This window comes from Manacus candei, unplaced genomic scaffold (genome assembly GCF_025592945.1).
Source record: "Manacus candei isolate 608988 ecotype Guabito, Panama unplaced genomic scaffold, ASM2559294v1 h1tg000053l, whole genome shotgun sequence".
NCBI classification, from domain to species: Eukaryota; Metazoa; Chordata; class Aves; order Passeriformes; family Pipridae; genus Manacus; species Manacus candei.
This window is the reverse complement of record NW_026138101.1, coordinates 651,307-667,211: the sequence shown is the minus strand read 5'-3', so window position 1 is coordinate 667,211 and position 15,905 is coordinate 651,307. Positions and strand designations below refer to the sequence as shown.

The following is a 15,905-nucleotide window of genomic DNA, read 5'->3' as shown; positions in this document are numbered from 1 at the left end:
TTGTAAGCTGGGACTGCTCTGTCATCTTCATCTCCCTTCAAAGCAGAAGAATTTGGGAAATACTTCCTAAAACTGGGGACAAGTGCTGCCAGCTAATGGGATTTTATATCTATGTATCTATGTAAATAAAAGTATCTGCTTTTAAGGAAACAAAAATAAAACCAAATAGGTCTTGTCAGTTTTGCAATGCCAGTGGTTGGTTTTTGTCCCAGCATCCTCCTGACCCGAATTCCAGGATGTCTCCGGTGGAAGAAACACGTCTGGTTTGAGATACAAGCAGTGCTTAAATGGAGTGAAAATGATTTGCTGAAGTTTCTGGGAATCTTGTACATTGAACTGAATTATTTTGTGATGCAGCAACAGATACTTGTTTGATGGCCACATGTGAGTTTTGTTGATGCTCAATTTACTGTTTCTCATCCTGCAGAAATACTGGAAAGTGTAAGGCTAATACATAAACCAGTGTCTTTGCAACCCCGAGGGCTGATCAACAAAGGAAACTGGTGCTACATCAATGCTGTATCCTTCCCTGGAAAAAATAATACTCTTAAGTTAAAATTTGTGTAGTGTATCTGTCAAAGTTTTTCTGGATTTCTCTGGTAAGTATTTTATAAAAGTGTTTGTCTTCCCAGATCCTGCTGCTGTGGTTAAGATGTGAAGTGTAGCAGCTAGAAATCCAAGGGGATTTGGGATCCTTGAGCCTCAGGTCCAGAGTTCCCCTCCAGTCCTGTTTGCAGTTGTTACCCATGTCAAAATATTGCAGAACTGTGACTTTCTCCTGATTGAAAACCTTTTAATTTCTAATTATGTTTACTCTGTGCATCAATTTAGGTGGTTATTTATCTTTTGTACTTGACATAACTCTCCTGACTTTTGGGGTTTGTCTTGGCAGTTGGTAAGGGGCTCATTTGGGTTTTTGTTGAGCAGGCTGTCACTATTATTGTTTAAAATATTCCTTTTGCACATTACATTGTGGAGGATGAGCCTGCTCTTAATGTATTGGAATTGTATTCCCCTGGAAAAATAACTTTTACCCTGGGGAACGGAGATTGTCCTTCAGTGCTATATTATGGTATTAATAAAAATCATTAATAATTTTTAAAATTATGTCCTGTGTTAGCAAGGCTCACTGTGAGTGACATTTGGGATACCCTGAGTGCTGGTACTGCAAGGGAAAAATACTAAGACCAATTTCAAGACTGATCATGACAGACCCTAATAAACTATTTCCAGAGCAACAATTGTGCTTTAAACTTCAGCTTTTGTCTTATATAACCACTTGTGCACTCAGCTGTTACATATACATATTAGCTCCCATTTTTTCAGTCTTGAAGTGTTACATGGGAATTCATTATTCAATTTTTGCACACTGTGGGGACCAAATTAATCTCTCTCTGTAGCTGTTGAGATCCATGCCTTTTTTGTCATTTCCCTCCAGTCTTTTAATGCATTTCCTGTGTTCACTGGTCTCACCAAGAAGGTGGTTTTAAACTGTTATTCTCCCAGTGTGCTCTGGAGTTTCACTGGTTGCTCCCAACTCTTGACACTGCAGAATGTCTCACATCACAGAGGGTTCCTTTTGGTTTGGGTACAGGGGTGAATCACCACCTTTGACATAAAATCTGTTGGCTTCTTCCATTCTTCTCAGAAAGCATGTTACAGGTTATCTCTTGCCAATTTTCAAATTGTCAATTTTATAAAGTCTTTCCTGTGAAAGTTCTTTTCCTCCCCTGCTCCTAGACAAAATGTTTGCCTTTTTGCCACAATTAAAATGTCACTGAAATCACTGCATGTTATAAAAAGCTGTGTTTTTTTTTTAGTACAACTTCTGCACATCACTGGTTAATGTTGTGATAAAGCTTCATCTTCTTTTCCAGTGTTATGGGATTGAGTGACATAATAAAAATATAGACTTTGCATAGAATTTTAAATATAACTGAATATTTGGTTAATATACAGATGAATTTTTTGCATATTTCCTTAATGCCATTGCATAGACCCTGCAGGCCTTGGTTGCTTGCCCTCCAATGTATCATTTAATGAAGTCCATTCCAATGTATTCCAAATCGCAGAGGCCGTGTACCTCAACTCCAATGCTAGACAGTTTGTAAGTAGCTTGGGAAAAGGGAAGAAGAGTCTGGGATCTGACTGAGCTCCTTCAGAAATAACAAATGATCGTTGTTGAAACTTGCTCTGGATCCAGAAGTCTCTCTCGTGTGGTTTTTGGGTGATCCATGTCTTTTAGAATGAACTTGGTATTGTACAACTCCTTGACTAGTCAAGGAGGATACTTCCTGTTGCCTCGGGAGTATCAGTTGTAAATTGTGTTTAATATGCAAAAATGAACCAACCAAACACCTGGGTTTCATTACAGTGATCAGGTTGGGTTTTATGTCTTTCCTCAGACTTTGTGATGATATTCTGGTTTTTGGCAGTCATAATGGCAATGATCTGATTGTATTATTTGTCCTTCTAAATCTTAACTTGCTGCTCATGTGGAGTTGTTCCTTCCATTCTGTTGCAGTGTTCGTTTAATGAATGAGTTCACTAATATGCCTGTACCTCCTAAAGCAAAGCAAGGTGAGTGGGAATAGGGGCAGAAAAGTCTTTGGGGTAAGGATCTCATTGGGTGATGTACTTGAGATCTCTTAATACTGGTGCTTGATCCTCTTCAGGGCTCTTTGGGATTTCGGGATTTCTCCATACCTTACAAAATTTACTGTTGCTTTTGTGTCAGTGTTGCACTTTTTCTTATTGGTGATTCATGTCAGGAAGTCAGAGATGTACATTGGTCAGCCACATAGCAGAAAAAAATTAAGGTGTAACAAGTGCAATAAGAATAGTTTTTGTTGAAGGTTCACTTAATTGTTAAGATTTCTTCTACCAACATGCCCTTTCTAACAAAGTCATGTAAAAAATACTCTCAGCGTTTTACTTCATTTCCTTCCTTACCTATTTCCAGCTTTTTAGTTTATCACATTGCTCATTTCTATCATCCTTCCTTAAATCCTGAACTCTCCCATTCGTTTGGAACAAAAGGGGCCAGAGCAGGTCTGTTGAGCAGTTGGAGATTGCCTGCAGGAATACTGTCTTGGCTTCTGATTCCAGAGTGAAAGCTTTGGAAGTGGATGACTCCTGCTAATGCAGATTCAGGCTCAGTGATGATCATGTAGCAAGGAATAGAATGTTTTTTGATGCAAGTAAATTATCTTACAGATTTCAGTTTTTTTAATCTTAATTTTAAACCAAGTCTTTTGTATTACAAACTTAGAGAAACAAGCACATTCCTGAAACTTTTTTATGTAACGTGATAAGAAAATATTGCAAGGAGCTGGTTGTTCCAGTGATTTCCAAACAGTTCAGACATTTCTGTGGTTTCTTTCTGTAAAACAAATCTCACTGGCTTATGCAACTTATTATACTTCTAGGTCATTTCATTGTGTAGTTTTCAAGTACAGTTTCGAGGCCTTGTATTGCCATTAGGTGGAACATTCTGTCAAACTGTTTCTTGGTTTGTTTGTTTTTTCTCCAGTGAGGAAAAATGATCTGTTAGAATTGCAAATACATACAAGCTTTTAAGAAGTGTTCTTCGAGTACAAAAATTTAAATAGAACTAGAATGTTCTTTTATGATGGCTGTGGATATTCTTGTTAGTCTTCAGAGTGTTTATTAACTTTTCTAGAGCATCTGTCAGTCAATGCAGGGTGATGTAAGATGGTTTTTTTTAAAAAACTTTACAGATAAGAGTATCAAGATTAAAATAAAACTATTAGTAAATAAATGCTGAGCTTCAAAATCTAGTGATGTGTGAGGAGAATATTAATGTATAATGTAGAAAAAACTTCTCTGTATTGTTACTTATATTTATTTCTCTTTTGCTTTGCAGCTTTGGGTGATAAAATAGTGAGAGACATCCGACCAGGAGCTGCCTTTGAACCGACCTACATTTACAGACTCTTGACGGTTATAAAGTCGAGTCTGTCAGAAAAGGTGGGACTTAAAATCCTTGACTTCTGTCACTGCATCACAGGGCAGTCCCTGTCTCTGAAACTGTGGAGAGCCACACATCAGATTCTGTGCTCAAACACCACAAAAATCAGCTAATTGATAGCTCGTTATAATGTCTTGGGACTTGAATGAGTTAATTATAGGTTTGGCAGTTTGATGTGTCAGAATAATGAAAAAATTACTGTTGGAATGGAACATCTCTTTTTATGATGAAGTTACCAATGGATTGACATTTAAGAAATGAACAGTTGTTCATTTTTGTGAGGGATTCAGCCTGGAATGGTCAAAGGTCTGGAGTCTTCAAAATACTATTTCAGGTTTAGTTTCAATTTAAAGAAAAGGTAATAGTTGGAAACCATCTTTTGATTTGGCCGTGGCTTGACAGCAACTCTTAATAGTGGTTTTAAAAGAAATAGGGGAAAAAAAAAAACCCAGCTCACATGTTAAATGGAATTTGTATTGAGGAGAATGCAGAAATGCCATGTGAAGCTTATGGGTGTATTTGCTTAGGGCAGTTTGGTTTGAACTGGTTAAAAATGAGGTGCTGTTACAGTAAAATTTAAACTTTATTTGACATTAAAACTTAGGCTCAGTAGTTGCTGAATAAGCTAAATTAATAGGAAAAAGCTGGATGGTCCATCTCATGAACCTTCTGTTAAAAGGAAACCATGAAAATGCCATAGAATTAATTGAAAAAAATGTTTTATTCAGGGCAGGCAAGAGGATGCTGAAGAATACTTGGGATTTATCCTCAATGGACTACATGAAGAGATGCTGACCCTCAAGAAACTTCTCTCTCCACATAATGAAAGTTAGTGGATACTTTTTTCCCTTGGTAGAAAACAATTTATTTCAAATACTGTGTTTGTGTGGTGATTCTGTAACACAGAGTAATGTTTAGAGTAGATGTTGAGATAGGGGTAGACTGCTATGTTTTAGGGGACTCTGACATTAACAAATAATATTTTGTTAAAATCTGGATAAAATGAGCCCATTCTGTAGTTTATAAATGATCTGAAGTTACTGGGTATTTAGAAGAGCACCATCATTCTGTAAATGCTCTGAATGACAATCAGTCATACACCTGGTCCTCCTGACCAATAAAATTCTATATTACAAATGTATACATTATTTGAGGTTAACTCAAGCTGACTGGTCTTTTCTGAAGCATAGGGATGTTTGTCATTCATAATACCTGCAGTGTCAGTTGTTTTCTGGGGTTTTGGTTCTCTCAGTGGGAGCTCAAAATAGATCAGTGTCTTTTTTCACTGATCTTTAAACCACTGTTAAAAGTCTTCTTTTTGAAGTGGAAAGTTCTAGACTAAAGGCTAATTTATATCCAGTATAAAGCAACATATTAAATGATTTTAAAATTCCTACTGACAAAGTCAGTGAAGAATTTTTCTTTGGAAGAATTACCAGAATTGTATGCAAAGTGAAATGCCATTTTATTTTATAGTGGCTTTATGGTTGAGCCCCCTGTCAAAAATGAAACAAAATACTGTGAGCCTTAGCCAAGTATAGAGTTAAGATCTCCAGTTATCCGATTTCTCTTTAGTTGGGTAAATTTTTTAAGATTTAAAATGTTCATTCCACATGTTCTGTAGCTGTGAGCAGTTTATAGCCTCCTGACTTGGGCACTTGCAGAGAAAATATTTGCTAAGCCTTGGGTTCCCTGTAAAATACCTGTGCAGAGAAGGAGTTGTATTTAATAATAACTTAATTATGTTTCCAGAATAACACTTGACTTTCTAATTTTCTACCCCATAAATTTACTGCTATAAATATATCAAACTTTGCTGGAAAACTCCATTTATTTACATACACTCATCAGTGAGCTGGGTTCTGTTAACACAGGATGTGTCCAGCTAGCAGTGAGCCTGGAAAATGCTTGTTCTCTTTTTTATTTATCTAATCAATTGATCCATGGAAGCATTTTATCCTTGGAAAGGATGATTATTATTATTATTATTATTATTATTATTATTATTATTATTATTATTATTATTATTATTATTTGCCTTTTAAATTCATTACCTATCTACGTGTTTTATTTGTAAAAAACTCAACGTGGGTTATTTTTTTTCTTGGTCACTTGAAGAACTGTCGGTGTCCAACGGCCCTGAGGCTCAGGCTGTTCCTGAGGAAGAGGAGCAGGAGGAACAGGGGGAAGGCAGCGAGGACGAGTGGGAGCAGGTGGGACCTCGCAACAAGTCCTCAGTCACTCGCCAGGCTGACTTTGTGCAGACTCCAATCACTGATATCTTTGGTGGTCACATAAGGTACAGTACTTTTAAGTGGCTTGAAAAGAAAAAATGTTGAGAAGCAAAGAGTTGCACGTAGAAAATATGTATGCTGGGAATATTAATGTCTTAAGAATTCCAGCTGCTTCATTTTTGTGTCCTCTGAGAATTCTCGACTCGTGTTGTAAATAAGGATACTGAGAGATAATGAGATTTACAAAGAGTTAACTCTTGTGAGTGAAATAAAGTAAAAAACTGTGGGCTTTTAGTCCTTTAGACACTTAATGCTTCCCAGAGAAAGTTATGTGTTATAGTTAATAAATGTTAAAAGCAAAAGGAGTCTGGAAAAATATAAATTACTACAAGATGTTACTGGAATGAAAAGAATGTGGGACGTTACTTATATTCAGGTCTGATACCAGATGAAGGCAGAAAGTAGATCCTGAAAGAATATTTTTTTGAAAGGAAGCCTCATGACTTGTTTGGAGAAATGTGTAATTTAAAATGAAAGCAAAGTAAACACTTGCTAAAAACATATTCAAAACAAAACTGCTAGACTCGAAGAATTATTTTTAAATTGGAGACAGACACTTAATTGCTGGTGTTTGACTCTCTGCATTGCCAGATATTCAGTCTAGAAGTGTGAATAATGTGGGCTAGTGCCTTCTGCCTGTGAAATGCTCTGAAATTATTTATTCTACTGGGTTTTGAGCCAGACAGCTGGCAAATAAAATTATATTTTCCATAGAATTTGGCAGCCAGATGTTTGTAGGTATTGATGGAATTCTGCATCGAGGGCTCACGTACCCAAGGGGTTGTTAATACCTTAAATGTATTTATCGTGGTCAGGATTGTTTAGATCTCTACTTGATTCCATCAGGTTTTGTATTAAAATACTGAGTGAATGCTGTTTTCTGTGGAAGTCCACAGAAAATGATGGAAAGCAAAGGTGATACTGAAAAAAGGCAAAAACTTGCATTAAGGGTCCAATCCAACATCTACTGTTTGCTGTACTTATCCCTCACACCAGGCCACACAATTTGCCAGAGGAACAGCATCCCATGGGATGTTGGAAAACCTCATCTCTGAGGCTGAGGGTGGAGATAGGAAGGTTTGAATATGGAAATGGCAGTAGAATTGCACTAAGTGAAAGCATCAGAAACTGGAAAAATGGAATGGCAAAAGCAGCCAGGAAAAGATGGTTTGAATTGGCGTCTTCAGGTTTGGGAAACTTTTGAATTGGGAAGCTTAAGGCTTGGGAAACTTTGGGCTGGCCTTGCAAGGCTTGAGTCTATTAAATACCTATTAGGCAGACAACACATAAAGTCTTCCTTAGCAATGTGAGACTTAAATGTGCAAGTACAAGGTTTGCCTGAAAAATTCTTAATGTAGAATTTATGCAGTGCCCAATTAATTATTCATTGCAAATGATGCATTTTCCCCTGTCCAGTTGAGATTTGTAGTTATCCTAATAAGTGATGCTGCTACAGAAAAATCATAATCCAGCAAAGGCTTTGCTATCATATCAATTTCTGCATATCTTTGTGAAGAAAATGTTCTGAACAAATAATACAATATAATTTCTAATATTTTTTTTAAAAAAGGTTTTTTTAACATTCTTATTTGAGAATATTATTGCTATTTTTCATTAAATTTTAATACCTGGTCTTGAACACAGTTGGAGCTGTTAACATTTTTCTCTGGATTATTGCTCTCAATAACGGTTTGCTGAAAAAAAAAAATAATTAGGAAGTATATTCAAAAGCAGGGACAGGTTTGTTTATTGAAACACTGCTCTTGCCATGGGCTGAAGGTTTTGTCCTTTAACACAGCCAAGGAGGAAGTGTTAAACTGAAATAAAGATGCTACTGTTTTCCATACCCTCCCTTTCCTCTAAAGGATATATATTTGCCAATATAAAGCTGCACTGGCTGTTTCTGTTGGTGCTTCAGGGCTTTCCCTGAGTCAAAGGGGCTCTTTTGTTTAACCTGCATTAATCTGAACATCATTTCCTACCTGACTTGGAGACATTCCAGCGTGGCCACATGGATCAGAGCTGTGTTAATTATAATTGTGTTTTCAAGCCTTGTAATGCACACCACCATAATAAATGAATCATTTCTTTGGCTGCGTGTAAAGCCACGTTTTTGTAGAAGCTGGAGCTTTTAAATGCAAATATTGCCTTCAAAATAAAAGAAAAAAAAAATCTTCATTTTTTTTCCGTGAAGTTTAAGACAAATGAAAGTCAGGAAGATCCACTTAGTGCAGTGAACAAAACAGTGCTCACCAAGCCAGGCTACTTAAAAGCTGCAACTGAACACACTTCAAACAAAAACAAACCCCCAAAAAAACCAGAAAACATGTTCTCATGCCCCAGGTCATTACCTCAGCTAGTTTCCAAAAGGCTCCAATTTATGTACAAAGCAGTAAGTACAGGAGGAAGTCTGGACACAGAAAATGATGGGAGGAAAAGGAAATGCCAGTCCTTGATGGAGCAAAGTTTGTATTTCCTGTGGCAAGATTCAAGCAAACAATTTAAAATCGCTGTGAAATTGGTCTTAGTGAAGTGACTAAAAAATTATTATATTTTTATTGGAGAATCTGGAATCACTTGTAACTTTTACAGCAGAACACAGATAAGCATTAGGCCTTTGCACTTCTGAAGATCTGTTGGGAAATGGAATTTCAAAACTAACACAAAAAGAGCCTGGAGGTGAACTTCTTTTTAAAATGCATTATCAAAAATTTCAGGCTTTTTCTTTAAACTTTTGATGCTTATCCAATAGCTGTTTTAATCTTTGCATAAATAAACCAATTCAGTTATATCCCATTCAGTATGTCCTTAGTGGATGTTAAAACCCTATAAACAGCAAAGAGTGTTTCCTGTTGAAACTTAAAACTTAGCCTTTGTATTTGTGTGTCGCTTTGAATTTAATATAAATTAAGTTACTTAAGTAACTTTATTCTGACTTGAAGGTTCTATATTGTCGAAAATTACACTTTATTACATTTTAACTTTTTTTTTTTCCCCCCCAGATCTGTTGTTTACCAACAGAGTTCCAAGGAGTCTGCTACACTGCAACCTTTCTTCACCCTGCAGCTGGACATCCAGTCAGACAAGATCCGCACAGTGCAGGATGCCTTGGAAAGTTTGGTGGCAAGAGAGTCTGTCCAGGGATACACCACAAAAACCAAGCAGGAGGTGTGTTCTGCTGAGCCTTTTCTTTCCAGCCAACTGCTAAAGTTTTTAAAAGGGTTTTTGTACAGCTTTTGCTTTACAGATAGTTGTTTGAACGCTCTTATGTTAACAAAAGAGGGAGGAGCTTTCCCAAGTGTCCTGCAGCTGTAAAATGTCTTAGATGTGAGCACATACACTGAGAGGAAAAGAATTAACTCTTAACCAAAACCATGCCTGTAAATAGCTGGTGTAGTAATTTATTGGAGATTTTACTGCAGTGTATATTAAATTAACAGAGTGAACTGTGGTAATAATACACATTGTTATGTTTAGCTGATCATAACATACTGATTCTTGGGAATTGCCAGATTTTTGTTAGTAAAGGAGCAGCTCTTCAAAGTATCATTTCAAAGCAGGCTCTTGCTTTAGGAATACAACTCCCAGAGCAGAACACTTGCCTGGTTGTGTGTGTGGCTGTCCTTGAGAGGTTTTGGTTTCCACACTTCACTTACAGATCAAAAATGGAAATATTCATTGATGGGAGGCCCGGTAGAAGTCAGTGTAGAACCTCTCTAAAATATCTGATGATCATGATCTTTCTCTCTGGATTAATAATCTGAAATGTTTCAAAAGCCAGTAACACCTCCATTCAGTGTCCTTGGCACTCTGTAGGTGACTGGTTTGCTGTACACAAAAAAAACCAGCTTGTCAGTAATGTTATATTCAGTTTTAGGTGATTGGTTCACAGACTTGGAGAATATCCTGAGTTGGAAGAGACCCCCAAGGATCACCCAAGTCCAACTCCCTGCCCAGGACAGCCCCAAAAATCACACCTTGAGAAATGTTCTTCATAGTTGGAAAACACCAATCGAAATGAATGGTGGTATAAAAGCTGTGATGTAAAAGGAAGGAATAAGGGGCAGGAGCTGTTCAGCCTCAAGAAATAAAAACATGGAAGTAGAGAGATGGATCCAGATGTAAAAATTAGTGTGTTAAAGGCTGCTCTGAAAAAGAGAAGGCTGATTTTCCTCAGTGATACTTGGACAGTAAATTAGGACTAGGAGCTGGACTAGGTGTGCCTGTGGTGCTTGTGGAGTTGTCCTGGCTGCTGTAAGACAGGGTTGGAGAAGCACAACTCAGGATTTACACAAGTGGTCTGACCTGATTCAGAGGGGAAGATCTTGGAGGTCTCCAAGCCCTGTGATTCTCTGTTGCTTTAAGTACCAGGACATTTTATTTTACATTCTCAAGCAGCTTTGCAAAATTTTTTTATCTCCTTTTTCAAATAATACATAATAGTAATAACTACAATAGAAAAATCTTTCCAAGGAGGAAAAGCTTGCCTTGGGCTTTGCAGTTTGAAAACTTGTGGTAGAGGGTAATAAATTAGACTTCCCTCTCTAAGGCAGTGCCTTGCTCCTTATGGTGGGCAGCAGTAAAGAACATCACCTCTGGTGTGCCTGGATTGCTCAGATGGAAATTTCCTGTACACTGTGGATAACTCTGGAGTTGTAGGTGTTCTCTCTGACATTCTTGTCTGTATCTGTGAGTTTTCTAAATACTCCAAGTGAGAATAGGGTGAGATAAAGAAAAGATGGATCATTTTCTTTGAATAGCTGAAATTTGCCTTGAATGCTCAGAACGTTTTTTTCTCCAGTTGTTTTCCATGTGAAAGAAGCATTTACAATGCAAGCTCATCATGATTTACCACATGGATCTTGTTTTGCCAGTCATTCATTTCTTGGTTTTCCCTGCAGATGGTTTTAACTTCTTGACTGACAACCCAGTGCTCAATTAGGGGGTTTGGAAGAAATGGGTGTTCAAATTAGGTGCTGGAGGTTTGGGCTGGCTTATTTCAGAGTTTGGATGGAAATACAACTATCCACAGTGTCTTCTAGACCTTTTTTTTTTTAAAGAAATTCAAGTTGTTCTAAAATTGTAGTAAAAACACTGAAATCATTGTCTGTAGAACCAGCAAAGGACTTTGCAGATAGTAATTTCCAGAATGTGTTGCAAAGAAGTATTTAGTATCCATTTTACATTTTTAGCTTTATCAGGATTACTGGTAAAGCTAAAAATAATATTATTATATTACTAAAAATTATTGCAGTCTCCTGATTGTTTTAATCTGGATTAAACTGTGGGCATAGAATAGATAGGAGAAGAGCAATCTTCCAAATATATGTGAATGATTTATCTTAAAATTTATATTTTAATCACTTTAAGCTGGTTTTGAATTTTATGTGTGTATTAATACAAACAGAAAATCAGTCAGATTTTCATGCAGTGTTAAATTAGGCATTTTAAATGCAAACAGCTGTTTAAAATGGAGTGAGCTGTTTAAAATGGAGTGACATCCTCTTGCTGTTTCTGACTTAAATTTCACTTGCATTTGTAGAAAGATGTTTTGGTTCCTTTTGGTCCTACAGTTCAGCTGGTTAAATCTTGACTATTCAATAGTTAATATGTTTTTTAAGGGATTAATTTTTATCCTCACTGAAGTGATTTTCCTTTCACTCTCATTCCTATTTGCAGATGTTTTCAGTGTCTTCAGCAACAAATTGGCCTTCCCTCATTGACTTTTCCAGGTTCCCTTCCCCATACTCCTTAGGAAGAGTCTTCACATTCCCTGGGGTTCTCAAACTGCTCCTTGAGAACCTCAGAAGTTTTACTTTTCAAACTTGGAAAGAGAGAATAGTTTTTTTCCCCGTGAGTTTCTGTTCCACCCTTAGTGGGTTCTAGCAGAATCAAGCCCTGTATTGAAAAATAACATACTGGTGACTGCCAATAAAGAGATTTTTCCCAATAAAAAAATGGAGAAAAAACCTTGAGCAGTTATTTTGAGAAGTGTTTTTATGTCTTAATTTCTAGGAAGGCAAAACATTTTTGTTCTGCAATTCTGAGCTCAGTTTCAGCTTTTCAGACAGCAACTTCATATAATTATAACCAAACAATCCACAAAAATCACTGTTTGGTAGAGAAAAGTGTGGTCATAACTCATATTTTTCTCTTTGAAAATACTAAGTTGTCCTTTAAGACACCACTTCAGTTGAAGATCCAGTGGGCTTCAAGTCATAAACTGAAGTCTTTCTCATAAATTAATTAACAATAACAAATCTGTTTTTTTTTTTTACAAGCGTATTTAAAGTTAAACAGTTATTCCTCCTTTGAAAGAGTGATTTGGAGCAGTTAACAAGAAATTACAGGTGTTCTTTGTCTCTGTGTGTGGCAGGTGGAGATCAGCAGAAGAGTCACACTGGAAGAGCTGCCCCCTGTTCTTGTTCTGCATCTCAAGCGGTTCGTGTACGAGAAAACTGGGGGGTGTCAGAAGCTTATCAAGAATATTGAGTATCCTGTTGATCTGGAAATTAGTAAAGGTAAAGATTTTTGAACAGAATTTCCCCCTCTTTAGAGAAAAAATAACATAGTGTTTCCTCAGGGTATCCGTGTTTGTATTTTATTTCTTCTGCAAAAGATTTTTATTTTCATTGTTGTTTGAAAATTCAGTAATTTGAATGAATATTTGGTATGTTTTTTTCCTTTTTTTTTTCTTCTTAAAAAGAACACGTTTGGGTTTCTGAATTCAGTCTTGGTGAACCTGACATTGCCTCTATAAGAGTTTGAGCATCTGTTTTGCAAAGAACATTATGATGAAAGATTTTAAAACCTTTGGCACTTCCTAGACAATGGGTTGACCAAAAGAGAGCTTCCTGTGGATTTATGGAATAGGGTTATAGGCTGGAGTAAATATGGAGTAATTATAGACTGCTGAGGACAATAATGGGAAGTGATCCTCTTGAATGAGGGCTGTGTCCCTCTACAAGGCTGTTGCCAAGTAATCCTGGATACTTTTATCACAGATTTAATTCAGAGAAGTGGCAAATTATTTAAATAATTAGTGGCTGATGGAAGGAAACTGGTGTTTTATAGAAAATGCAGCCTTGTCATGCCTGACAGCAGGAAGGAAAGGGAAAAAATGTAGAGTCTGATCTTTTGCTCTGTTTTTTCTTTTCCTTCATTTTTGGTAGTATTTTTAAACCTTCCAGAAACTACAGTGTTCAGCAAACCTGAAAATTCAGTCTCTTGATTAGGAGTTATCAGAACCATGATCATTCTTTAAAGGCTGCAGAAGAAATCTCAGTTCAGCTTTCTCCCTTATGATAGTGTTGGTTTCTCTGAGAAGTAATTGATCCTCTTGAAATTCAATTTTGAAATTTTCTAACTGTTACCTTTTTACCTTTGTTTTCCTCCTCCAGAGCTACTATCTCCTGGTGTGAAAAGTAAAATTTTTAAAGGCCAAAGAACCTACCGGCTCTTTGCAGGTATTTAATCTCTGTGCCTCTGGTCCCTGTGTTGCAAATGCAAAATCTTCCTATGGAATTGGAGAAACACTGGAGTTCCCTGGATTATAGAAAGTATTTTCTTTTAAATTATACTGAAGTAGCTTGTGGGTGTCAAATTCTTGCATTTAATAGGGTTTTTGCATGTGTATATACATGTATATTGTTATATCTGTTTTTATGGATCTCACTGATCCAACTTTGCAGAAAGTTTTGTAGCAGATCCACCCTGAAAAATACCAGCAGAAGCTGAAACTAAAATACAGCACAGATTCTCAGAATAATGTTTCAAATGCCTTTGGAAAAGGCTGTTTGAATGCTGGCTTTGCATCCCCTTGAACCCCAACTTCTGTGTCACCAAATCTGTGCCAGTACTGGTGGCCTTGTGTGACTTGGAGTTGTGACCACTGAGGTTACAGAAGGGAAGAACATCCCTGTCCCTTGTGGAAATTCAGGACTGGTTCTGGCAGTGCAGTTGTTTTTATCCATAGTGATTTTCATGGGACAAGTTTAGGCAGCAGATTTAAGGTGACTTGAGTTACCACTGTGATTTTTTTCTAACTCTTTCTGTGGAAAAGTGCAATATTTCAGCCTTCTGCCAGCATTCTCATCCACAGAAACAGCTTGTTGGATGAAGTTTGAATTATCAAAATAAGCTTTTGAAGAATTAAGTTTCAGATATCATCCAGAATTTCCCTACCTGTCAAACAATAAAGTTTAGAAAATAATTCAGGCTTAGGCTAATGTAAAAGAATTACTTGCTAAATTCCCTCACATATATAGAAGAAGAGTATTGTGCCTTTTGCAGAAAAGAGACATTTAAGGAAAGAAGGCAGTTTGAGTCTCTCTTGGAATTAGCAGTTAATCAGAGATGTTCAGTGCACAGGTTTGTTAAGGAGGTTACTGAGAACTAATAAATATGAAACTTGTAGATTGGTTCTTTCCTAGACCTTTTTTTTTCAGAATAATATTACAGTGAAAATGAAAGCCATGGTTGGAGGGGGATAACTGCACTGATGACAAATATGAGCCAGTTAGAAAAGTGTGCCCTGATTTTTATTTTTTTTAAATAGATCACTACATAGTTTGACTTGATTTTTTCAATAGGCCTTTAGAGAGGTTTTTATTTGCAAACAGTTTCAATAGAATAGTGTTTTGGTCAGCAGAGTGAATGTATAGATTATCCCCCCAAGTGTGGCAGTGCCTGTTGGAAGGCTCTGCAGGGTGTGCTGCACACATTGCACATGGCCTTTGCGAGGCAAATCCTTTCCAGAAAACCCTCTGGGAAGTTATAAAAAGCAATTTGATGCTTTTGATTCTTAATTCACTTAACCCTTTGTTTAGAATGATGAGATTTACTCTGCTGGAGAAGCGTGACGAATATTACTCTTGACAAGGGGCTGGAGTGACAGGGCAAGGGGGAATGGCTTCACACTGACAGAGGGCAAGGTTGGATTAGATATTGGAAGGGAATTCTTCCCTGTGAGGGTGGTGAGGGGCTGGGATGGAACTCTCAGAGAAGCTGTGGCTGCCCCATCCCTGGATGGGCATGGTCTTAAGCTCTGCCAGGGGAGGTTTAGGTTGGATGTTAGGAAGGAATTCTTTACAGAGAGGGTAGTCAGGCATTGGAATGGGCTGCCCAGGAAAGTGGTGGATTTTCTGTCCCTGGGGGTTTTTAAGATGAGACTGGATGTGGCACTGAGTGCTGTGGTCTGGTAACCATGGTGGTAGTGGATCAAGGGTTGGACTTGATCTCAGAGGTCTTTTCCAACCTGGCTGATTCTATGATTCTATGAAATGTCCAAGGCCAGGTTGGACAGGGCTTGGAGCAACCTGGTCTAGCAGAAGGTGTCCCTGCCCATGGCAGGGAGTGGAATCAGATGAGCTTTAAGGTCCCTTCCAACACAAACCATGCAGTGATTCTACACAGAATCAAATGTAAGCAAGAACTAAAAAATACTTCAAGATTGTTGCCTAAGCCAGATCATCCCGTCTGGAGAAAACAATGAGGGGCAGTGGCTTGACTCCGTTGATCAGAACATGGTGCTAATAATCATAGGATCATAGAATCAGCTGGGTTGGAAGGGACCTCTTGAGATAATCAGGTCCAACCCTTGATCCAACACCGCTGTGGTT

The 15,905-nt window shown here is 37.4% G+C and overlaps 1 protein-coding gene across 1 annotated transcript in view; it reads left to right on the top strand.

The window, feature by feature from the left end:
- USP10 (ubiquitin specific peptidase 10) overlaps positions 1 to 15,905 on the top strand; it is a 47,898-nt gene that overhangs the window by 31,129 nt on the left and 864 nt on the right. The window contains exons 5-13 of the mRNA XM_051801740.1: positions 428 to 519; positions 1,998 to 2,107; positions 2,525 to 2,580; positions 3,887 to 3,990; positions 4,720 to 4,819; positions 6,110 to 6,290; positions 9,288 to 9,453; positions 12,662 to 12,806; positions 13,686 to 13,751. Of these exons, the coding sequence (XP_051657700.1) occupies positions 428 to 519; positions 1,998 to 2,107; positions 2,525 to 2,580; positions 3,887 to 3,990; positions 4,720 to 4,819; positions 6,110 to 6,290; positions 9,288 to 9,453; positions 12,662 to 12,806; positions 13,686 to 13,751 (1,020 nt within the window). The remainder of the gene's footprint in view (positions 1 to 427; positions 520 to 1,997; positions 2,108 to 2,524; positions 2,581 to 3,886; positions 3,991 to 4,719; positions 4,820 to 6,109; positions 6,291 to 9,287; positions 9,454 to 12,661; positions 12,807 to 13,685; positions 13,752 to 15,905) is intronic.